The following is a 26,015-nucleotide window of genomic DNA, read 5'->3' as shown; positions in this document are numbered from 1 at the left end:
TATGCAGGGTGGTTGTCGGGCAATAAAAGAATCAAATCTGCATTATCAACACCAACCTGTGTTTTGTCTTTTGATTATGCTGGATTAATACTTGTGCATTACCCTAATGCATGGGTATATGTGCATTGTGGTGCATTGCCATTTATTTGGATTGGCACCACAGTGCACAGAAGTAAAAAATGCACCTGTAGTATAGTATTGGCAAGATAGAAAAGTTGCTTTTTTTTTTTCTCTTCTAAGGTGCATTAACAGCACATAGTGTTAATGCATTGTAATCTTGAGAAAGGGCTCTTAAAATGTATCTAAAGCACCCAAAAATGTAATTTACTGTAGCTTATTAGTTCTTAGATGCGGAGATTGCATTTGTTTTCTTGGAAGTGGGGGGGGGGGGGGCGCACAGGTGTGTGTGTGTGTAAAAAAAAAAAAGAAAAAAAAAGTAGACTCTGCTTTATAGGCACAGGATCCACTTTAGTATTCAAAGAGAACTTAAAGTGGTAATAAATACTATCTTAAAATATTCTACACATGCCCACTTCTTAATGGTCCTGTATTCTATTTTTATAAAAATATTTTACTAGCTTTTTTCTGCCTCCTTTGTAAAGTTCCAGATCTGTCCTGTTCCATCTCAGTTTTGCTTTTGGTCATTTGCACTGCTCTCTACACGCCACAGATCCCATACCAGAGGGTCAGATGGCAGGGCTTGTGCATCATCGACAGCTGGCAGTCTGAACCCTTTTTAGAGGCAGCCAGCTGAAGAGGCCCAAGATGGCAGCGTGGGACCCAGGCTATGTCACCTGAACAGTTGAATGCTGCAGGAAATGCTCGATTTTCTGTGCAGGTGAGTTTGTGTTTTGATGATCACCTAGCAATACAGGTAAAAATACATGGGGGGGGGGGGTTGGGTCCCACTTTCATCTTTTCCATTGAAATCTAACCACAACTCTAAAAGTTATACTGAACCCCCTTGTCTCTGACCCTAACATAACCCATAAGCTGCTAAGCATTAGATTCAGATAAGCTCTTCTGTATATTTGCCTTGTTCTGCATCAAGAGCAGCTATGCCAAATCCTTGCAGCTCTGTGCCAACAAATGTCAGTACCAAGAACTACTACTACCAGAATTACCTGTGCTATTGTGCCGGTTCTGTTGCTCTTATCAGCAATGTTTTTTTCTGAAAACTATAAAGAGCCTTTCCCCAGAGCTTCATGGTAGAGGTGCTTAAAGCTTGGTTAGTGTCATCCTTGATATAAAAAGCATTTTTCTATGCGAATCAGTTTTTGATTACCCTGCCACCACTCCAGTGACCTGTTAGTGATATGCTCTATGGATGAGTCTTGCATTATCTCCAGCTCTGCCATTTCATTAGATGCAGTGCTTGCAGAGCTGCCGGCTAAGCCTGTTTACCATGTTTTGTGTAGTGCTGTGTGTTACTTGGTGGAACGAAAGTTTGTGTTTTTCTTTTTTCTTTTTTTTTTTTCTTTTTTTTTTATGTCACAGATCAGTGATACATTTCTGAGCTTCTCAACTTTGGCTGCTTTTTAGAATTTCAAAGTGCCTACTTTGAAATAAGTCATAAAATATGTATGAAAGACTATTCACTGTTAAAGTCGAGGGCCTTCCCTTAGCAACTCTAGCAAATACCGAGGAAATATTTTTATTCATGTAAGACAAATATTAAGATTATTTTTATTTGTGTGTCATCTGTAGAAGAGATGTATTTTTGTCGGTATTTGCCTGTTGGGAGAACTACTTGACCCAGCATGCCATATCAATGCAGAATTGGCATACTGCCCAGATTACAGTTGCATACACATGAGTTTGATGCTAACTGCTGCTGATTGGCTGCTCATAGCAGGCTATGAAAGCTAAACCTGAAAGCAATGCAGCCCTATAGAGAGCTGTGTGGTAGCATTGATCAATACTTCATTATCACACAGTGCCACAGCTGTGTGCCGCTAATATCATCTAAAAACTACCAATTGTGGCATAGGAGGGTTTTGAAATGTGCCAGTTCTCTTAGCCCGTGCAGAACTAAGAATCTTACATGTACTTTTTCTCTTTGTATGTTGTTAGGGCCATGTCACACAAGCAATTTTTTAGCAGCCACAAAACTGCCGTTCCTACTGTTTTGTTACTAGAAAAAAATAAAAAGATATCTTTAAGTAGATGTAAACTTACACCTTGTAAAACAACCTATTCCGCTTAAAATAGAAATGAAAGGCAAGCCATTTTGTGTGCATATGTATGTGTGTGTATATAATATAAAACCTTTTTTCCTTTTTATTTAAGTGATCACATTCCATTTGTTCTGCAAAAGAGCGGGGGGAGGGGAAATGGCAGCACACTGATCTTCTTGTCCGGGGGGGGGGCTGTCAGGGAAAAGTCTGATCATTGGAGGAGAGCACCCTGAGGTCCCATAACAGCACACAGAATTCTCTTAGCATAGCAAAGAGAACTGGCCACATTGTGCTCTCTCGCTTAGTGTGGTCAGTTTTTAATATGAAAGCAGAGGGACTGGCAGGAACACCAAGGATTTCACTCAAAGGAAACAGTACAAAGAGAACAGTAGACTTTTTCATACAAGTACATGGTACAGCAGGCACATAACAGGAATATGAAATGTTGTGTTTCCAAATTCTTTAAGCTGCACAGTCAAGAACTGAGTTACAAATTGTTGCAAGCTTATAGAATCAGCGGCTTCAATAGCTACTTATATTACCCAATACAGCCATTTTTGATCATGGCACACCAGTTGCTTCTGCATGGCAAGGCTTGTAGCCATCTGCTGCAGCGACTATGTAGTCTGCTAAAAGTCCCTGGAGAAAGCAGATCTGTATTTGCCCGTGTTCTACCTAAGTATGCTGAGAGTTCTGTGAACAAGCTGTGGTGTAAGAACTGTCAGGATAATGCAGAAAAGGGGAAGCATTGCCTGTAATTATCAAAGTATTCTTATAGTGAACATGTCATAGGGGAAGTATGGGCCCCTGCAATTGCTGACCACCTGAACATTCAAGGCTGTGGCCAAATTCAGTACCTAGTCAGACCCCCATGTGAGCTTGCTGTAAATGAGTGTCAGAATTCCTGATATTTATGTTGAATCAAGGTAAGCTACTATTTGAAGCCAAAGCTTCAGCTTGACAGCCAGAAATCTAGCATTCTTAAAAGGAGAATTGGCAGGTTTCTTATCAGCACATTGTCAAGCAATGTAGGCATCCCTGCCAAGTTCTCCCTTGCTGGACTACAGAAAGTAAAACCCTGACTTGTTTTATGGAAATGAGGGGAAGGTGTTCTGTTTTATCGTCCAGCAGGAAAGGTCTGGGCAGTGCTGCAAACACTGCTGGAGTTTTCATTGCAGCAGAGGCACTGTGATGCTCAAACAGGAAATTAGGAACTTTCTGGATTTATGCAGGTCAGCAGGTATTTTCTGTACTTGCGGTGCGTGTTTTTTCTTTTTAAAAATAGTTTAAAGAAAAAAAATGCCTTGACATACTTTTGAAGCTTCGCAAGCTATGATTTCACTTTGTCCTGTGAAGATAATGGTTGACTTTCTAATATGTGATGTTTTATTTTTCTACAGGGGATGTTTGTTTTACGGTCCCCCTGGAACGGGAAAAACCTTAGTGGCGCGAGCTTTGGCCAACGAATGCAGCCAGGGTGACAGGAAGGTTTCTTTCTTTATGCGCAAAGGAGCAGACTGCCTCAGCAAGTGGGTGGGAGAGTCAGAGCGTCAACTACGGCTTTTGTTCGATCAAGTAAATTATTTCCACATTTCTAAACTTTCTGGTGAAAATCTGATATTAAAGTGCCAATGTTTCATTGCTTCAAAGGCCTAAACAACTGTAAAGAATTGTAGGTGCATCTGGGGCACATCATAGAACATTTGTGGCATCCAGTACACTCTCTGCAGGAAAAATAGCTGTGTAGGCCTCTGGAAAGGAGAGAGACAGTGGGGAAAATAATTATTTGATCCCCTGCAGGATTTGCCCACTTACAATGAAATGAAAGGTCTATAAATGTTTATCATAGGTGTATTTTAAATGATAGAGACAGAATATCAACCAAAAAAACAAAAAAATACACGTTCTAAATTGAGTTGCAGTTCAGTGAGTAAAATAAGTATTTGATCCCCTACTAACCAACAATAATTCTGGCTCCCACAGACTGGCTATGTGCTCATGTGGTACACAGATTAGTCCTGTCAGTTTAAGAAGGTGCTCCTAACAACAACTTGTGTGTACAAAAGACTCCTGTCCACAGAATCTCTCTCTTCCATTCAATCCTCATTACCGTGGGCAAGACCAAAGAGCTGTCAAAGGATGTCAGGGACAAGATTGTAGACCTGCACTTGCAAAGGCTGGACTGGGCTACAAGACCATCAGCAAGTAGCTTGGTGAGGAGACAACTGTTGGAGCGATTATTCTCAAATGGAAGAAATACAAAACCATCAATCGCCCTTGGTCTGGAGCTCCATGCAAGATTTCATATCATGGGGTAAGGATGATCATGAGGAAAGTGAGGGATCAGCCCAACTACACGGAGAGGAGCTTGTGAATGATCTCAAGGCAGTTGGACCACAGTCACCAAACAAACCATTGGTAACAGAATACGCCGCAATGGATTGAAATCCTGCAGTGCCCGCAAGATCCCCCTCCTCAAGAAGACATGTGTACAGGCCCGTCTGAAGTTTGCCAATGAACATCTACATGATTCAGAGAAGGATTGGGAGAAACTGCTGTGGTTAGATCAGACAAAAGTTGATCTGTTTGGCAATAACTCGACTCGCTGTCTTTGGAGGAAGAAAAATGCTGACTATGACCCTAAGAACACCATCCCTACAGTCCAAGAACAAAGGTGGAAACATCATGCTTTGGGACTATGTCTCTGCTAAAGGTACAGGCTAACTTTGCCGCATTGAGGGGCCAATGGACGGGGCCATGTATTGTAAAATCTTGGATGAGTACCTTCTTCCCTCAGGCAGAGCACTGAAGATGGGTTGTGGATGGGTTTTCCAACCTGACAATGACCAAAACATACCGCCAAGGCAACATAGGAGTGGCTCAAGAAGAAGCACATTAAGGTCATGGAGTGGCCTAGCCAGTCTCCAGACCTTAATCATATAGAAAATTTATGGAGGGAACTGAAACTTCGATTTGCCTAGCGACAGCCAAGAAACCTTAAGGATTTAGAGAAGATCTGAAAAGAAGAGTGGACCAAAATCCCTCTCGAGATGTGTGCAAACCCGATAACCAACTACAAAAAACGTCTTACCTCTGTTCTTGCCAACATGGGTTTCTCCACCAAGTATTAAGTCCTGTCTTGCTTGGGGATCACATACTTATTTTACTCACTGAACTGCAACTTTTTGGTTGATATTCTGTCTCTATCATTTAAAATATGCCTATGATAAAACATTATAGACAATTTCTTTGTAAATGGGCAAACTTACAAAATCTGCAGGGTAACAAATAATACATTTCCCCACTGTACATGTGCAAATTTTGAATATTTGCTCAGCGGTCCTCCCTTTTTTTTTTTCTGCACATCAGTGGGGTTATATTTTCATTGGAAAAGCTCATGGTGCAAAAACTATACCAGATACAAATGTGGACTCATTCACAACATGCTGTTTCAATAGGGGCATCTTCCAAACTGAAACAAGTACCAAAAGAAATTAGGGACTTTTTTAAATATGAATCCCTGGAATCATTGATGAACCATAACAACGATAAAACCATTTACCTTTATTATACACGATTCCATAAAAATCCAACGGACATAGATTACAAAGTATCTTTTTTCTCTTTCAGTTACAAACAATGCATTTTTGAAAGTTCACAAAGATCCCACAATGGTATTGTGTAAAGTCTATGCTTTTTGTGGTTATTCCTTTCTTCAGGACTGCAGATGTATTTCGTATGGATTCAGATAACCTAAAACCCATCTATAACAAATAATGAAATCGCAAAATATGGCGAATAAAGTTATTACCACTATAAGGTATTAGAGACAAACAGGCCACATGTAATGAATGCCCAAACAGGAAGAATCCCACTACAGGCCCCACGTTTTCTCTTCACTCACCCTTTGTCTTCCAAAGGACTGCCCCATCAGACCCCATGAAAATGGAAACTTCCAGCAAACCTTCAACAAGGAGGAGGTCACCTCCACACAAGTCTTGGGCATCTTGAATACTGGCGTAGTTGTTGTGTTTGATATTTTTGTAATTTCGTCATTTGTTCTAGATGGGTTTTGGGTTATTATTTTAATCCATATGAATCCCCTACAGTCTAGAAGAAGTGGTAATAATCACGAAACGTGTAGACTTTACACATTACCGTTGTGGAATGTTTGAGCTTTAGAGACTGCATTATTTGTAAATGATACTTTTTAATCTATGTCCGTTAGATATTTAACAAATTGTGTGTAATAAAAGCACGTGTGTTATGTATTGTCATGGTTCATAAATGATTCCATGGATGCATGCAGTCCCTTATTTCCTTTTTTTGTCGTTTTGGAAACACTCGGGGTGCATTAAGCGCTCATGGATAGCAAGTCTTGTGTGGGTGAATATAAGTTGAAGCCATGAAAGATTTTTGATGTGTTGAATTCTTCAGGATGTATTGTTGCTTCAACAGCTTTTGCAATAGTTTTTACATTTTCTTCGGTTGCAGGCGTATGTGATGAGGCCGTCTATAGTATTTTTTGATGAAATAGATGGACTGGCTCCAGTTCGCTCTAGCAGGCAAGATCAGATCCATAGGTAAGTTTGTGTGTGTCTTTTTGTTAAAGCAGAACTACACTGTATCTGAGCACCACAAACCAAATGCACTATTTAATTTCTTTTTAATATTCAAAACAAGATTGACTTTCCATCTAGTTCTCCATGCTTTATGTTGCTGAAAAATCACTTGGACAAACACCCTCTAGCATTTCTGTCCATGGCCATCTTGAGTAGTGGCAGACAATTCATGTACCAATTACTCTCTGGAATCTATCTGCTCTTAGCTCAGGCATGAAGGCAGGAGGGTGTGCTTAGCTGAGAAAACCCCTCCTCCCCTCCTGAAGACTCCTGGAATGTGTGACATTTGCCTAGGCATTAAAACTAGGAAGTAACTAAAGTAATGTAAAAAGTTTAAATATGATATATTTTCCTATCTATTTCCTAATGCTTGCAGCATAAGGGTTCAAAGTAGTCAATGTTGATTGAGAGAATGAAGTTTCACTTTAAGTTTTGAACAGAGTGCAAGTTATAGGTTCTCTGTTTTGCCTCCTGTGTCTCTGTTGGGGAGACTTGGCTTCACTTCCGTCCCTGTGAGATTTAATAATGGTAGAGATATCAGGAAGAAATCTCCAACAGCGGACACCTATCTGATTAGTCATGACTGCAATAGGTGAAATTAAGGGAAGGTTTTTGCTCACTTTTACAAATAAACAGAAATTTCCCAGCACATTTACCAGCTAGTCTGCAAACAAACCAAATTGACCCTGTCTAACAATTCATGATAAAACAGAGGGTTTTCTTGCATAGATTTGCAAATATATGTGGAAGCTGCAGTGCCCACGTCATACTGTGCTCCTACCTCCAATAGTTTTGAGAGTCTCCAATTTGGAGCATATATAGTTGTGTATAAATGGTGGAAAGGATAGGTTTGCCTGGAGAGATCCCGCTTTCATTTGTGCCATCCGGACAGGAGGCGAGATGGAATGTTTTCAGACAGAGCAGTATATACTTGACCATTCTAACCTTTCCCCAAATCAATCCATAATGAAAAAGGTTTTGCTAGAGTTATACCTTAAGCATAATTATCCTGGTGTAGCTAAATCCTCTTCAGTTTTCAGTGATTCAAACTGATCACATGAATAAAACCAAAATTTCTTCACCTAAAAAACATGTCAAAAAGTTCCATAGATCTTAGAGATATAGGCATGTGCAGTTAAAGCTAAAGTGCACTTTTCTATCCTTTGCCTTGACCAAACCTCACTAACCCTTCCGCTACACAGATACATACTTACCTCATGCCAACAGCTGCAACCTCTGATGGCTGTGTAGATTTGGTGCTGCGAGTATACTGTGCTGGATGTGCCTGCACATTACAACCCAGTAGACTTCTGGAAGGCTGTGTCCCAAGGCTTGAGATGAAGGGAGAGAGTCCCATAGAAGTCAATGGGTCTGTAATACACGGGCAGAATCAAATCAGGGCAGTGAGACTTGTTTTCCTGGATGTAAGATATCGCCGGAGGCCACTGCCACTGGATCAAAGTATGCATCTATGCAATGGAAGGGAAGATTGGGTTTGGTCAGGGCAAAGGGGCAATAAGGATAAGTGCACTTTGTCTTAAAGTGCACTCATCCTTTGAATGCAAATTTAGACTTTCCTGTTTAAAATATTGTTTAATCCTGAAACTCTCAGCACGCATTCCTTCCTATTGGTCTGTTTGTGTGATGTGCAGTTTCACTGATAATTAGGGGATTGTTAGGCTATGGAAGTGGTGGTAACCACTGAGCCCCTGGGGGATTTTATCAGAGTATTCCCCTTGACACACTGGGGTTGATTTACTAAAGGCAACTAGACTATGCACTTTGCAAGTGCAGTCACACTAATTTTTCCCAGAGCTTTGTGAATGTTGCAAAGCTATGCTGATTTCCATCATCCAAACATGCAAGAAAAAATGGTATTTATTTTCTTATCTGATTGGGTGTTCGTTACAAAGCGAAGCTTTACCACATTCACTAACCTCTGGGGTAAATGAGTGCATTGCAAAGTGCATAGTCTATTTGCCTTTAATAAATTAAACTCACTGACTCTGAAATGATAAAGAAGTATAGCAAAGTTACTTTTTAAAGTGAATTTTTACTCTTTACTTTTTAATCTTAGGTAAAAAAAAAAGTACTCTTTCAGTTTCGATAACATACCCTAATCGTGTAAGAAAAATAAAAAGCTGTTTCTTAATCGTACTTTACAGAATACAGGATCTTCAGTTTAACAATGGGTTATATGCAGCTACCTTCACGTGCTTGTATACTGGCAAAAAAAACTGCAGTGACATCCCCTTTATAACCCCTCCCACCCCAAGCAAGCCTTTTTGGTTTTTTTGTTATGCCCTTAGGTGGTGGACATTGAGAGACCCATACCTCTTGTGTTTTTGTTTTTTTTCTGAAAATTCTTCTATCAAGTTCCTAGCTCTACCACAGCCAATGTGGCTCTCGTTCGGCAGCTTTCTGGATCAGTTGACTCCTCATCTGAACCTTGACAATACCATAGCCTGGACCCCACATAGAAGATGATGCAGGGCCAGCCTGTGAGGTTGCTTTGGCTTTGTTCCTGTGTTGGCATGTAATGCATCATATCGAGTTAGCTTCAGGCTGGTATACAAGTCACAGTGAGGCTTCGACCCTTAAAATCTCTTCAGGGCTATGCCCATTATGGAGGGCGAAGCCAGGATGGAATGGGACCCTTTTATTCTACCCCATTTTGCAGCGAAGGTAAGGGAAATTTTAAACTGAACATGGAAGATCTGCCTAGCTGCAGGGGCATAGGGGTCAGTCTCACTATCAGCTCATAGTACCTTGTGTTCTTACAACTGCCACCAATTTGATTTCCTGCCTTCCTCTGGGAACTCCACTGGCCCATTGGTCGTACCCACTGTTCAGCAGTTCTTTGCTCAGGAGGTCATTACACTTTTCCCAAACGAGGAAAGGTTCCAAGGTTTCTACAGGGGATTGTCTGTCCTCTATGGCCATCAGGGATCTTCACTTTCACATGTTTTTTGTTCAGCAACATTATCAGCTTTTTGCTTTGGACAGTCAACATTACCAATTTGCCATCCTTTGGCCTGTCTACAGCGCCTCGGGGTTTCAGCAAGGTGTTTGATCTGGTCCTAGCTGTGCTCTGTTTTCAGGGTGTAAATATTGTGGGATATTTGGCTGATCCTGACCCTATCAACCAATATACTGTGGACAGTTCTGACACTGTAAAGAAGTTTGATTGGATCCTTAACTATCCAAAGTCCTTGCTGGAACAGGCTTACCGATCCCTGACCAGGATCTTCCTACCCCAAGGCAAACTTCTGTCCCTCCACTCTCATACCCAGGCCCTCTGGTTCTAGGTTTGGACCACAATTCATGCTTGCATTTGAAAGTCTTGGGTCTGGTTGTAGCCTCCTTCCAAGCAGGGCTGTACTCCTTGTTTACTCAAGTCCACTGTAACTTGACTTTCTGGCAGCTTGGGACAAACGGACTGTTTTTGGACCTCCCATGTCTGACCCATAAGGCCAGGCTTTCCCTGACATAATGGATTTCAAACCCAGTTCTTGAATTGGGGAAGCTATTTCCTTAAACTGGGAAAGTTCTCACAACAGATGACAATTTGTTGGGCTGTGGAGAAATGGTAGATGCCCTTTCTTTGCAATTTTTTCACCAGGTCCAGGGACTCTAGGCTAATGCAGTGGCCTTTTATTTTGTGTGTGTACCCTTATGGATTGTCTGGACCTTCTGTCCGAAGGACTGAACCACCATACTGCTCGGTTGTTGAATTTATTGGCATGGATTTATTGCAAGGCTAGGAAATTACATCATTGTAAGTACTCCATGGGGATGCATCTTGTCCTTTCTCTAGTCTGGTCTGGACCAGTGATCAGGTTAAAGGGCAAAGCTCGGCCCTGACAATTGACTTCTCATTCCTTAGTTAAGGTCTGTCCAGTATGTTCCACACATTTCTCCCCTGCGTGTTCCCTTTTGGCTCTGGGATCTTCACCTGTTTTTTTTTTTTTTTTCCTCAGAGACCATTCTTTGAACCTGTCAGGCATGATCCCTTGTCTGACTTTGCCAGCAAGGTGCCCATTCTTACTGCTGTCGCCTCTGCACAGAGGATCTCTGAGTTAGCAGGCCTTATGTTGTAATGAGCCTTTCCTGGTGCTATGCAAGAATAAGGTTTTCCTGAGGCCCAAAGCCTCTTTTCTCTCTAAGGTGGTTTCCTCCTACCACCTCAACCAGTACATTGACCTCCCCTCAAATATCCAAAGAAAAATGTCCTCCCCTGTCTGGATGTGGTACATGTTGTGACAGTTTACTTCTTGACTACCACCTCTTTTTGGTGATTGGATTCCTTTTTATTAAATTATTTCTGAAGATTCCCTGCTTCCCCTTTCACCATTGCTACTGTAAGTAAATTAGACAATTCATCTTTCAAGCATATGGCATAAAGTATAGGGCTCTTCTCTTCCCTGTTAAGGCGCACACTTCTAGTTTATTGGTTCTTGAGCTATTTTCTAGCATCAGGCATTGGCTTCTCAGATTTTCAAGGCTACCACTTGGTCTTCTGTTAACACATTTTAGTTTCCCTAGGTGGCTCTTCAGGTCTCCTCTGATACCAGTTTTAGCCGTAAAGTGCTGAAAGCTGCTCCAAGTTCTGTCGAACACTTTCTTGACCCTGTTGGTGGTGGTGTGGTTGGTATGATGTGGGCCTGTTGGTAGTGGTTGCTGTATTGCCCACCCCTCGGTTGGACTGCCTATGCATGTCCTATGGTTAAGACTAAGATCCTGTGTCCTGTACTGTACGATTAAGAATATTGAATTATTGACTAATCAGTTAAATCCTTTTCTCAGCATAAAGTACAGGACAGGGGTCCCTTTCCTTTTTTTCTTTAGATCTCCGTATTGCTTGCTACAAAACTGGGGTTTGATGGGAATGGCACAGGTTATATAAAGTGTGTCCCTGAAGCTTTTATTTTTGAGCAGTAACCAAATCTCCTTAAAGTGTTACTAAACCTAGGACTCTGCATTCACTATATCTGGTCTCCCACAGTACAGAGAGCTTGGAAGTGCAATTATTTTAGTAAATATAAACTGCTAAATACCTTTTCTCATCAGCAGTTAAAGCAGTCTTGTGACTTCTATCAGTGTTCAGCAAAGCACTGGTTAAAGCTTGTAGGAGACATTTTCTTTCTGCTCTAGGATGCAGAACCCCTGACCTCTGTCTGGACAGTGCTGATTGGCTGTGTGCTGATCACATGCACTCTCCCAAGAAAAAAAAAAAAAAACCTCTAGCAATACACACCAAACTGAGCATATGCAGAGAGAGGGACACTGGAAGATGGGGAGGATCAGAAAAGTCAGGATCAAACAGTGGTTTTACACAATGCAGAGGATTAACCCCTTAGGTTCCACAGTTAGTATCACAAGCATGCTTTACTGCATATACAGACTGAGTTTACTGTTGTGGGTTTAGTAACACTTTAAGGTAGTTGCATATGTCCCATGGTTAAATCTGTATAAAACCCAAAATCAAACATTTATTAAATTGCAGCTTACCAATTCTTGGATTTGATTGCTGCATTAGATTTCTTTAGGTTTTTTCCTTTATACCTGGTGATTATGCCATTAAGTCTGTTTTTTCAATAGAACAAGCTGTCCTGTGGATGTACCTGTTAAGAGGGTTGAGAAAAGCCATTTAACACTGACAGGGTTGCTTACAATGATCGGCTTTTATTTCTGTAAAACATTTGTCCTAAAAGAAACAAAACTGTTGCTATAACTGCTTAAAAAGTGTTAGCTGGAGTTTGTCTTCAATGTTAGATCTAAATCTGCTAGTCCATCTAATACTACCCTCCCCCAACACTGATCATGATGTTGCCCAAAGGTGTCTCTGCTACTTCTTCATCCAGAGTGTAGGTGCTCTAATACAGGAGCTGAACTTTGCTTCTGAAATTGCTAGATGCCTGGCAAGCATGCTAAATCGATGGATTAGGTACTTTTTTAAATACTTTGCTCTGGATCAGTGAAGTCTGTGGATCAAAATGACAGCCGATCTACTAGTATTTTCAAGTGGAAGTCGCCAATGGCAGACTCTAATATCTGGCAGTGCAGGTTTCCTTTAAAGATCCTATACATGAGTAGTGATATAAGATATTTACTTTGATTTATGGGTGTTTTTCTGTTTTGAATATTTTTTTTTTTTTTCCCACCTGCAGCTCTATAGTCTCCACCCTGCTTGCACTTATGGATGGGTTGGATAATCGGGGTGAAATAATAGTTATTGGTGCTACCAACCGACTTGATTCAATAGATCCAGCACTCAGGAGACCTGGTCGTTTCGACAGGGAATTTCTTTTCAGTTTACCTGATCAGAAGGTAACTTCATTGGTACAATGTATTATACTAAAAAAAAGATAGTAGACATAACATTTTACTTGCTTATCTTTGACATTGATTTGTTAAAACTGGCAAGTGCAAAATCTGGCCCAGCTCTGCATAGAAACCAATCAGCTTCCATGTTTTTTGTTTTTTTTGTTTTAATCCAAGCTTAATTGAACAAGCTGAAGTTAGAAGCGGATTGGCTGCCTTGCACAGCTGCACTGGATTTTGCACTTGACAATTTTAGTAAATTAACCCCAATGTGTACTTGCTAGGAACATCAGAAAATAACTTCTTGTCCATTGAGGGACAAGGGAAGTTTTTAACTTTCATCTCATACGGCTGCCCGTGGGAAGATTGGATACTGGCAAACACAAAAACTACAGTATAGGCCCACCCAGGATAACACTCTTACCAGCATGCCTCAATTTTTTGCTATTGTCCTACAATGATGACTGATGTCTTTTCTTTTAGCTATACTATATTAAAAGACCAACCTATTTTGCTAGCATTGTTTTTTTGTTTTTTTTCCCCTTTTAAGGCTGTTCTCTATATTGCTGGTAAATCTTATCTACAGTTGCATCTATCTGGCACAGGTGCACTATTTTGGGTGACCTCATCTCACACTTTTCTAATAACTCCTGGACTGCTTGCAGCACACCTATAAATGGTGCTGATATCTGCAGTCTGGAATCTATCCCATCCTTGAAGTCCTTTTTAGCTCCATCAGGTGTGGCTACTTCCTGTGCCCTTTTGGTTGAGGTTTTTCTCTAAAGTCATGTAAGACTTGAAGTTATCTCATTATTTGCTAGTTTGCTGTGCCTTCCCCAGATTTCTCATTTGCTTTGCCCATTAGTAGCTTCCAAGTCATTGCCTGCAGTGAATGTCTGATTCTGAGTTGCTCCAGTCCCTGACTGGTGAGCTTATCCCTGAGAAAACAGTCTACTGCTATTACTCCCAAATAAAAGGAGACCGCTTCTGCTTTTGATGCAGTGTGCATGGTATTGATGTTACTAATCCATCCAGGAAGGTCCAAGAGAGGACCTAACAAGGAGCGTCAATGCCTTCACCAAGAGCAAAAGACTTGCATGGCCATTAAGGGACAACAGCTGTTCAGGCCCACTCTTGATATTATCAAACATACTATCGGTTGTAAGAGTAGCCATGTTGCTCCACGGAAGAAGCCCAAAGAACAGACTATAAAGTTTCTCCCTCTCTGACTACTGCCTCAGCATCCTCATTGAGATACTCCAAGCCTGGTCCCTATTCTGTACGCAAGGCTTGGCACTCAGACTGCAATATTCAGACAAACTTTTCTCTGCATGAAAGTGTTCCCCATTTTCCAGAGTGTGGGGGTATGTCTGGTAACCTTTTACTGACAGTTGGACAGCTTGCATCTCCAGACTTGGCTGTAGGTGATATCCAGTAGTTACGAATGTGAATTCTACTCCCTACCACCTCCTTCGTTTCTCACCTCCCTCATCCTGATTCACTCCAGACCCCTAAAAAGATATTTTTGTGTTTTTTGGTTTTTTTTTGTTGAGGGGCAAGTCAGCCAGGTCTCTGGACAGATTTGTTTGGTACCAAATACCAACTTGTCCATGACTTGGTGACTAAGGAATCCAACTCTCGAAACAAGGAATTCCTTCCATCTTTTTGGAGGAACCTCACAATGGATGTCAGGCTGGGGAGGAGCCCTGGGCACCCTGACGTCATAAGAATCTTGTCTGCCAATCAACTTCCCAGAGCTTCAGGTGATCTGGCTGTCTCTGGGGCATTGGACTATCCATCTAGAGGGTCATCCAGTCTTGATTCAATTGGTCAATGTCATGACGGCAGAATATGAAGAAGAATCTGGCAGGAGAGGTAGACCGGAAAAGTTTCCTGGGCAGATTTACATATCCGTGCCTTGTCTGCTGTGTGTGTTCCAGGCTAGGCAGTTAATAAGTGGATTCCCTCATCCAGCAGCCCCTGGACATGGAGGAGTGGTACCTACACTCCAGGTGTTTCATGACCTGTGTTGCAGGTGGGGGGTGCACAAAGTAGACCACCTAGGTTTAAAAACAAACTGGACGGGCTTGACTCCAGGTACAGGGATCCTCGAACAGAAGCAGTAGATGCTTTGGTGCCTCTCTGGGGTCAGTGCACCCTGACTTATGCCTTTTTGCCTTTGAAACTTCTTTTTGATCTGCTTCACAGGATCAAGATAGAGGGCATTCAGCTGATCCTCATTGAAACAAACAAGTACCCAATAAGTACGTTTTTAAAGCAGAGATAAAACTGCGCTGCACGTTGCCTTGTTTCAACACCCCATACTACCGTAGCATCTAACTTGCTGTTATAGGTTTCTAGATGCTCTCCTATTGCCATTCCAGCCTTGGATTAGTTGTGGCAGCTAGAATGGAGCTGTGGGAAAGGTGGACATTAATTACTGCTAACCATTCAATGAGTCTGGCTGAGCACATGTCTTGGTTGCAGATAGAGGCCAGCAGTAGCTCCATTTTAAGTCTTACCAAGCTGTGAGCCGTGCCAGGCAAGTGTCTGTAAACTTTTAACAGCATGGCTCCGAATTAATCACCAAAGTATAAATAACTATGTTTTTCCCCCAAAATCTAGGGCATACTTTTCCACTTACCAGCAGAAATAATCATTAAGGATGTTCATGATCCCTTTGTCCATTTCATGTTTTGTATAATATGTACAAATAAGTGTGTTGTGTATTTTCTTTTCTTTCTTTAATCGACCAACAAACTGGCCAACACCCCCCCCCCCCCCCCCCCGAATGGTTACCTGCAACTTGGTGAAATAGCTTTTGCAACTATTACATTTGTGTACATAGCAGAGACTACAATTATATCTGTGACATTTGTTGTGTCAGTACAATACATGTCAGTCTAGTCTTTTCTTCAATCCATGGAGTATTTGAGTTTCATGAAACAAGATTTCACTCAGACTGTTCTGGGGTTAAAGTGTGTCCAGCCAAACTATTTTTTTAGTAGAGTGGGGAAGGCTAGAACCCATGTCAGATTTTATTTTTACAATTCGTGTTCACACAACAAAACTTTTTTTTTGTGTTAATTGTTTTACCAGACAGGAATTGAGGGAAAATCTGCAGCAGTAATACAGATGTTTTTTTTATTTTTTTAGTTTTAACCACTTCCCGACCGGCCTTGTATATAAGCTGCCGGATGGTGGCACTGCAGGGTCGGGTGGCCGTTTATAAACGACCTCCCCGCACCCTGCTTGTGCACGCTCCACGGGGGCATGCAGCACCGCGATCCGGTGCCTGCTGTGTCCTCTGGACACAGTGAAACACCGATCGTCGGACGGGACCTCTGTACGAGGTCCCGATCATGTGATCACTGATTGGCCAATCATTGATCACATGCAAAGTAGTAAGCAAGATGTCACTTCTGTGACATTGCTTACTACGTGTGAAATCTGTGAATGATCACAGAGGTCACATGGTACAAGGCTATTCACAACAGCCTTGTACCATGTGACAAGCTGTGACCAATCACAGCTCACTCAGTAGTTCTCAATGGCGGCAAGAATGCAGACAGAGAGAAAGAGAAATGATTGCTTTTACATCCTATATGGGTGTAAAAGCAATCTATGTTTAAAAAAAAAAAAAAAAAAAAATCATCACCCCCCCAAAAGTAGTACAGTGTCACCATGGTGACACTGTACTGCTAGGGTGACAGTATGTAAAAAAAAAATATATATTAAACTAAATTATATAAAAAAAAAAATGTAAAAAAATTAGAATTTTTGGTTATAAACTAATTTTGGCTTTTTTTTTTTTTTTTTTTTTTTTACTAACAAGACAGAATAAATTTTGGCCAAGATTTATGATGAAATATTATTTATTTGCAAAATTTTATAAGAAAAACACTTTTTTTTCAAAATTTTTGGACTTTTTCATTTACATAGCAAAAAAAAAATAAAAATCCCAGCAGTGAATAAATACCACCAAAATAAAGTATTATCTGTCTCAAAAAAATGGTAAAAAATTCATATGAGTACAGTGTTGCATGACAGCGCAATTGTCATTCAAAGTGTGATAGCGCTGAAACCTGAAAATTGCCCTGGATAGGAAGGGGATAAAAGTGTCCAGACTGGAAGTGGTTAATTAGACTAGGTGAAGCCTAGAAATCCAGCATGATTACTTTGTGTCCCTCACTTCCCTTCTGGCGAAACCGCCGTCACTGTGATTGTATGTGAGTGAAAAATACACTGAAGTTCTAATCCTTCCCCAATCTTTCCAAAAAAGTATTGGTTGGATATATATGAAAACCTCTTTTTAATGTAGTACGTAAAATAATACTATAAAGGTTTTGGATATAAGTACTAGATGATGTGTTTTGGTGATAGTTTGTGTATTTATTTTGACAGAGCCTCCTGTGTAACTTTTATTCAATTTAGGCAGCTTTGACAGTTGTTATGGTTCATAATTTCTCTTTTCTTTTCTCGTATATGTGAACAATATTTGTTTTATTTCTTTACTAGGCAAGAAAGCACATTTTACAAATACATACCAGGGACTGGAATCCCAAATTGTCTGACGCGTTCCTCGAGGAACTAGCAGAAAAATGTGTTGGTGAGTTTGTGTTTTAAATGGAATTTTTCCAAGTTGTCTAAAGGAGATTATGCATTTATTGGTTGTAAACATGGATGTGAGATTGATAGAAGAGGGCTTCACATGCATCTGTTTTTCAGAACCACGTTAACCTATGAAGCTAAAGGCAGATATTTAGTAGTTGTACAGACGTAACCTCCCTGGGGGCCAGGAAATAGGCCACTTGGTGAACCCTGAATTCTGTGAGAGATGGGAGAGATTAGGGCTATAGAGATCAGTGCACAGAGTTTCCAGCTTTGTGGCATTGAATAGAATTTCAGCAGAACATAGGCAGCTCAGGTGGAGTAACTGCTTAAGTTTCCAGAGCCTGAGGTTGGTGTCCCCAGTGCTCATACCCCAAGATTCAGCTTTATTTTAAAGATTTTGTTTATTGTGATCAGTAGACATATAGTACTCTATTCTGGGTCTTTATGACATAAAAAAGGCTGAACGGCAATATCCAGTCTGCTTTGGTAACCAGAGACTTGTTTAAAGTCTTGAGTGTGGTTTTTTCCTTATAATTCATGCACGTTGTTAACTAAACTTACATTTATATGTTGTTTTTTTGGGTTTCCTTAATGAATAGAGATTGTTTTCTGAAAGCCTTCTCCAAAGTCTAGAACTGTTTTAGAAGTGCAGCTAATGGGAAAAGCAGGCGTGAAAATCAGTTTTTTGTTAGGTGTGATTTCTAGTGTGTGTGGTCTTGTAAAATTCATTAGCAGAGCTGCCAGGATCCTTCTGCGGGGTGCTCTGTTTTTTGGACTTGTGGAAGATGTTTTTGTCTGAACCAGTGTTAGTGCTTGGAAATTTGGTGGGGGTGTATTACTGGACCAGAAGGTTAATGTGTTCTGCATGTAGCACAGAGAACATTCGCCTTCTGGTTCAGTATTACCGCTATAATAATGCATTTTCATGACATTTTCACCCATTGCACATTCCAAGCAATTCTTAAAGGGCACCTGTGTTCTATCCTTGCAACACAAGTCAACAGGTTAGTTTTATTGTCAGGCCCTATAGCTTATGCATATTCCCTTTGCATCTCTTCTGCTCTGTTTTCCTGGGGAAACAAAGTGACATAACTGGTATTTCTAGGCATGCAGAAGCATATAGCTCACTGTCCTACCTCCACCCTAAAAATGCTGGTATTAGACTTTTAACACCCAGCATTTGTCACATGACAGTGGAGAAAGATCTTGTGTAAGCTGTGACCTGATAAGATGTGGAGCTTACACACTGCTGTCCTCTTTGCTCCCACTAATAAACAAAATGGCAAGGGGATCAAAAGAAAGTTTGTAGTAAAAGCAGCTGCTGGTACCAGCATTAAAGTGCCACAGTCAGGAGTAAAGTGTGGGGCTGCCATTACTAGTATTACCTTTTTACATTATCGTTTTCCTGTCATCCTTATGCTATCTTGCCTAGTTTGCTATTCTACATTACTGAGAGGTAATGCAAGGTTGCTACCATCTGAGAGAAGTGATGTAATCATTCCTTTGCAGGTAAACCAGAAAAATGGTTGTAGCAATACTTTTTTTTTTCTGGGTATACACTGGGGGAAATGAGTAGTTGATCCCCTGCATATTTTGTAAGTTTGCCTACTTACAAAGAAATAGAGAATAAATGTTGACCTAAATTTTATGACTACATTTTTCATTTTTTTTTTTTTTAATTTTCACTGGACATGTTTAGTAGCAAAAAGTTGTCTCAAAATTGGCTGGTTTTTTTTTTAAGCACAAAAAAATAAAAATGTAAATACCACCAAAAGAGAGCTCTATTTTTGGAAAAAAATGGATGTAAATTTCATTTGGGTGCAGCGTTGCATGACCGCGTAATTGTCAAAGTAGCACAGTGTTGTATCGCAAAATATGGCCTGATCAGGAAGGGGGGTAAATCTTCAGGAGGGCAAGTGATTAATAATCTAAAGAATATATAAGCTGTCAGGAGATATCCTAAATATCTCCCTGGCATGTATATATCAATAAGGCAACATGTCCAAATGTTTAGCATAAAAGTGTTTCTTTAGCAGATCAAGTTGCTCCAAACATCATTCCCCAAGCCGTTTCCATCAAACAAATTACAGGCACAGGAGGACTCCATTTAAAACAGACACCTCACTCCTTCATAGTCAAAAAGATGTAATGCATCTCTGTGAATAGAGAAACATATGCATATACATGTGTGTACCTATATGTAGATGCACACACATGCACAGGCACACATCCAAGAGGCAGGTAATTTTATTTATTTGTAAATTCTTTTCAAGCGTTTAATAGTGCGGTTCTATCCCCCTCCGTAATCTTTCCCCTCTCTTGCTCCATCCACAGCCCTTGCTACTTGTTTTATATAAAGCAGCTGTCAACAAATGCAAAGAGAGTGCACAGGGCTGGGAGGAGGCTCACTCTTCTGTGCCATGATGGTCTGTGCCAATTAGGAGCATAATGGTATACAAAGGGAGTGGAAAGCCTATGGCTCTTCGGTTAGAGGAGGTGAAACCAATGGGTTATGGAGAATCTTAGGTCATGTACGGTGCCTGCACAGCAGCTGGGGGACATTCTGCAAAAGCTACAAGACACATAGTTTTGCAAGTGCACACAGATGCAACTTTAATGTGGACTCCCACATGTGCGGTGCGAATTGAAGCTTCGTTTTCACAGCTAATTGACAGAGTAGTTCAGCGTTTCGGATCAGGTCAGGATTTTATCCTAATCACAACTGATTGACACATGCAATTTAGAAGCATTCTCATAGAAGTCAATGGGCCTAGATTTGTACCTGAGCCAGACTGCACTACTCAGAAAACTGACAGGATTCTTTTTCAATTCACGCTGAATCCGCACTCCTGTTTCACCGGACATATGTGAACAGGCTCAATAGAAAGCAGTTTTCTTTCACATATCATGCGAATTGGATGCGATTCAAAAACACATCCAATTTGCATATGTGGGAACCGGCTCTTGCACAAAAACAAAAATTGTTTAAAAATTACATAGGCTTTATAATTGCATATCTGTGCTACAATTTTTATATTTGCCTAGATGGTGTTAATGAATCTGAAATTCTGAATTCCCAGTGTCGTAACCCCTCTTTCTCTGTGTGTTGAGCCAGGCTACTGCGGAGCTGACATTAAAGCACTTTGCACTGAGGCTGCCTTGATTGCCCTTCGACGGCGCTACCCTCAGATCTATGCCAGCAGTCAAAAGCTGCAGCTGGACATCTCTTCAGTTGTTCTTGGTGCCCAGGATTTCTACCATGCAATGAAAAACATTGTGCCTGCTTCTCAACGTGCTGTGATGTCTCCAGGACAGGCCTTGTCCCCAGTTATCAGGCCGCTGTTGCAGAGGACGTTCTCTGATGTGCTCCGTGTCTTACATGATGTCTTTCCTCACTCTAAGTTCAGCAGAGACCACAGGAAGGATGGTAAATAGCATTTGTGATCTGATTCAATCATTTACTCTGTGGAAACATCTGCATTTTCTGTTTTGAAGTTAGAGAAGTGCGAATTATCAAATCTATCACCATCCTCTGAAAGCTCAATGTCTCGGGAAGTTGAGTTTTACTACCTCGTGACCGCACAGACCTCGTCAGATCCAGAATTGGCTCTATTAAAGCAATCATCCCTGATCTCTCTAGATATGCATGTTCCATTTCCAATCTGTAGCATTAAACACTAACCTCTTGTTCATTTCAAAGCTTCCCATGTACTTTAAAGTGTACATGTTTGCTTTTCTTATGGGGAGTGCTATTCACTGCACCTAGCTTTGGATACCAACTCTCTGCCTTCCATGTCAGCATTTCGTCATATCTCCTCCAGTCTGCATGCGGTCATTAGTCAAAGCAGACTTGGTGATCACATGATTCAAACATATACCAATACAATACATCGCATCACCTCTGAAATGTATTTAGTCATATGAGATTTTTCGTAAGTTGAGTAACCAGTTCATTGTCAATATTGAAACTAGTATGCAAAATACAATGGACGACCATGTGTCCGATATTCTCATCGTTTGTGTGAGGTTTATGCAATAACTGTGTTTTGCTTTTGCTCCTTCATTGGTTGGGGATGTGTCTTGAATGAAGCTGTGCTGCTACTCCAGTGGAGGTTCAGAACCTAGCTGCCTGGCAGAAGGGTCTGGATCATAAGACTGCCTGAACAAAATTTGCTAAATATTTCACATGTATATTCCAGCTGTGTGTTTGTTTCCTACCTGGAGTTCTTTGTTATTTACTTGTATAGGTGAGTGAGGATAACGGAGCTTTCTTGCATTTCCTTTTTAGATGATGTGAGCCTTCTTTTGGATGATAGTGAAGATGAGAATCCAGTGTCAATATTTGATGTGAGTTGTGTCTCAGGATCACCAAAGAAGCAACCAGCTGCTCCCCACAAGCCCTTTCTCCATTTTACAACGTAAGTGGAAAGATTGAAACACCCGTGAGCGCTTTGTTTCCTGCAGTTCAAGCAGTAGATATATCCAGCACGCCCCATTCCCCGAATATAGTAGAAAAGACAGAATTGTATGGGATAAGTATGGCAAGATTTAATTAAAAGAGAAGACATTCTGTGGATAGAAAGTCTGTTGGTTTTTTTTATAAGGCCAGTTTGGCCACTTCTGTCCATTTTACCAATGCCAAGCATGAGTTTGATAATCTGTCACTGCTTTGTGACAGGCTCAAAGAGTGTTTAAGACACTCCTCACCAAAAGAAATATGGCGTGCAACCTTTATCCAATCCCAGTGAAGCCAGTGGAAGTACTCTTGGCATTTTGTATTAGTGTTTTGTGCATTGTGGTTTTTTTTTTGTTTGTTTTTATCAATCATCTGAATGAGCCTTGGGAGAGCTAGTTGCTATAGAAAAGATATTTAGTATTTTTCCTTGCCGCACAAAATGCTGTATTTGTATAAAATATATAAATAAATAAATAAAAAAAAAAAAAAATATCCTAGTAACCCACTACATTTTATTAGCTTTTCTTCTGTGTGTTGATGGATGGGCAGTGTGCACCCTGCAGCTTGTTGAAGCATAGATAAATGCCTGTTTCATTTGATTTTCTTTGTTTTGTGTTAGGGAAGATGGTTGGTTGGGTTAGGAAGAAAGAATTGAGATCTGACCTTGCTATTCACAGAAACAGGCAGATCTTGCTCCTTATATCTTTCTGCTGCTTAATTTGGTTAAAGTGTTCTGTCACTCTGAAAATCCTGGAAGTGTTGAATGCTTTAGACCGTGCCAGAGGCTGTAGTGCCTGAAGATGGCAGGTTTGGAACTCTGTCTTCCAGAGCAGTAAGTATTCAGGGGTTCTAGTACAGTGAGCTTTTACTGACATTTTTTTCCAAAGTAACTTAGAAAGCTGTAGTGAGAAAACAACATGTGGTCTGTCATTGTAGACTTCCCCATTTTTGAAAATGTTGGTTGCTTGAATTTTTTTTTTTTTTTTAAGTTTCAACAGCATGTACTGTTTCTCATCGTCTTGGGTGCCCTTTAGCACTAGCTGCATTGTCAGGATGTTCCTTCCCCCATGACGCATGGCCGCCTGACACCACAGGTAGGAGGGAGACGGCTACTTTGACAGCGATCTTCGGTCTCAAGTTTCCAGAATTTGCCTGAGGCAAACACCATCAAGAGGAGCACCAAGAGACATGCCTCACTCCTCATTCCTTTCTCTGGCGTGTGCCTCAGGCAAATGCTGGGAGGTGTAGAAAACGCTTGCTATCAAAGCAGCCACCTTTTTACTAGATAGGGTGACGGTCGACCCCGCGTCAAGGTTGGGCGCCCTGTCTGAACTCAAAACAATAGTAACGGCATCCAGGAGGCCGGGACAAAGTAATACATGTACATTGTCCCAGCAGGAATTGAATAATGAAAATATTCTGAATTCACTAAATACATGCTTGTTTTAAGTAAGTTACTCAAAGTATTCTAGACAACTAGCATTTTCACAAGGAGGCCTACATTGTCAGTTCCCATATTTTTCTTGGTACAATTTTCCTTTAATAACATACATTAGTGCGCTGGTTCTGTCACTTCTGTACTGAACTATAACTCCCCTTTAATAGTTTTTATCAGGTGAAGACTATTTCCATTCCTCCTCTAATAGTCTTTGAATTAATGATGTATTTTCATTTAATGGCGCTTAGTTTCTCTTCATATTATGCAAATTGGAGGGAAGTTCTTAAAAAATGAAATAACCTTTTGCGAATTATTCAGTCTTGCTTCATAATACATGTCTGGAGATCATCAGAATATTGTTAAACGCTGTAATTAAACTTAGAAAATAGTTAACTTTTTTAGCCAGTATTCTCTGTCATGGTTCCTCTACTCTTGCTATAAATTTCTTGGAGTCCATTGAGGGACACAGGAAGTCATAAACCTTTTTTTTTTTTTGTCTTGCTTGACCTTTAATGCTGTAAATCCTTTCATTGGACAGATCCGCTTGTCACCAGCCGACCTCCTACCGGCCCAGGCTGCTCCTGTCAGGGGAGCCTGGCTCTGGCCAAACCTCGCACCTTGCTCCAGCTGTCTTGCACTTGCTTGAAAAATTCTCCGTGCATAGACTGGACCTACCGGCACTTTACTCAGTCAGTGCAAAAACTCCTGAGGAGTCATGTGCACAGGTTAGTGTGGCTGCCTTTCATTTTATTTGTCTGTATGTTGGATTTGCGTGTGTGTTTTTCTTGCGTTTTTATGTGGTCTGCCATTCATTCTCACTTGAATAATGACGTTGCTTGTTCTACTGTATATTATCCATGAGCAGTCTTATTTTTGCCAGAAATTTAGGTTTCAGTTATGGGTAGATGGTGGTATGCTCAGTCACCTACGGACTGGTTATTTTCCCGACTTGCATTCCTCTGTTAGGCTCTGAATTGTAAAGGATGTTTAAGTATGACCTGAGATTAGACTTTAGATCCCAAAGTTTTGAAAGTTTGGGCTCAGTCTCATTCAGCAGTCATTCAACTGTGGGCTTGTTTACGCGAGGAACAGTGTATTCTTTATGGAGAAGTTTCTATGCTTAAAGTGGAACTTTACCCATAACCGTTTGATAACAATCAATGTTCTTTAACAAAAGAACATACATTCCAACTTGATAATCAGGCTGCCAAACATAGTGTGTGCTGCAAATTGCCTCAAGCATTGCTCCAGTTTCAGTTTACTGGAAGCCGCCATTGTGTTGAAGCCCAGAGCAGCTACTTCCTTATTGTAATTTCTTCCCCTCTCCTTAGTGATTGTAAAGCCTAGTATTTATTTTTTTTTTATTTAAAATAACAAACGTTATTATCTGCTCTGTGCAATGGTTTTGCCCAAAGCAGCCCCGGACCTCCTCTTCTGGAGTCCCTCACTGGTGCTCCAGACTCTTTCTGCATGTTCCCTTACCAAGCTGCTTGCTATGGGGGCACACATCAGGCTAGCTCTCAAGCCTTGCTTTTTTTTCCGTTGACACACAGCAAGGATCCTACATTCCAGGATTGTGCCTTAAATGAGCAGTTACTACAATTACCTCCTACTCTGCTCTTTTGTGTGAATGACTTAGAACAAGTAATGACACAAATTTCCAGAATTGCTCTAATCTTTGTTCCGATATGCAGAATCTTGTGGCCCAACGCCTTGTCGGTTTGTGGGCTGTAATTGAGGTTCAGCCCCCGTTCATTCCAATGCAATTTGACAGGTCAAGATCACATGACAAGTTGCACCCTATTTGTGCTTGTGGAACTGTTCAAATCAATGTGACTCCAGCTTTGGGCTACAGCACCGATTTTGAAAAAAGGTTTCTGCACTATTTTTGGTGATTTCATGTGTGACTTGCATAGACATCTGTGCATGAAGTCGCACAGTTGTCCAGCAAGCCACACCTGAAATTGCACTGACCAGCAGCTTTAAAAATCGGGCTACTTCAAGTGAAGTAGAGAGATTTCAAAGCTGCATTCTATGTGAACCAAGGCTTAGTCCCCAGTCACACTAGGCGCGACTTGGCTTGCGATTTGCATGCCATATGACTTGCAAATCACATGGCAAGTCGCACCCTATTGTCCGCAATTACAGCGGTCATATCGATGCGGTTCTAACTTGGTCGGAGCCGCACTGATTTCTAAAGTATTGCTTGCTCTACTTTTGCTGCAGTTTGCATAGACATCTGCGTCAAATGTCTTGCGAATCGCACCTCAAATTGGCATGTCATCCAACTTTGAAATCATGCGACTTCACTGTAAGTTGTGCGATTTTAAAGTCAGGATCGGTTTGACGGGTGTAAAGGATCGATTTAAAGTCCTTTAGGCCTA

At 40.9% G+C, this 26,015-nt stretch overlaps 1 protein-coding gene across 4 annotated transcripts in view; it reads left to right on the top strand.

The window, feature by feature from the left end:
- Positions 1 to 26,015, top strand: part of ATAD2B (ATPase family AAA domain containing 2B) — a 193,373-nt gene that overhangs the window by 78,827 nt on the left and 88,531 nt on the right. For all 4 annotated transcript variants that reach the window (XM_089656093.1, XM_089656092.1, XM_089656091.1 and 1 more), the window contains 7 exons: positions 3,578 to 3,752; positions 6,672 to 6,760; positions 12,970 to 13,129; positions 17,642 to 17,732; positions 20,853 to 21,164; positions 22,026 to 22,155; positions 24,170 to 24,356. In XM_089656093.1, the coding sequence (XP_089512219.1) occupies positions 3,578 to 3,752; positions 6,672 to 6,760; positions 12,970 to 13,129; positions 17,642 to 17,732; positions 20,853 to 21,164; positions 22,026 to 22,155; positions 24,170 to 24,356 (1,144 nt within the window). The remainder of the gene's footprint in view (positions 1 to 3,577; positions 3,753 to 6,671; positions 6,761 to 12,969; positions 13,130 to 17,641; positions 17,733 to 20,852; positions 21,165 to 22,025; positions 22,156 to 24,169; positions 24,357 to 26,015) is intronic.

The sequence above is a fragment of the Staurois parvus genome, unplaced genomic scaffold (genome assembly GCF_062004578.1).
Source record: "Staurois parvus isolate SC_StPar_1 unplaced genomic scaffold, SC_StPar_1.0 ptg000886l, whole genome shotgun sequence".
In the NCBI taxonomy this organism is placed as follows: domain Eukaryota; kingdom Metazoa; phylum Chordata; class Amphibia; order Anura; family Ranidae; genus Staurois; species Staurois parvus.
Note: the sequence above shows the minus strand (reverse complement) of the source record. Positions and strands in the feature narration are given on the sequence as shown.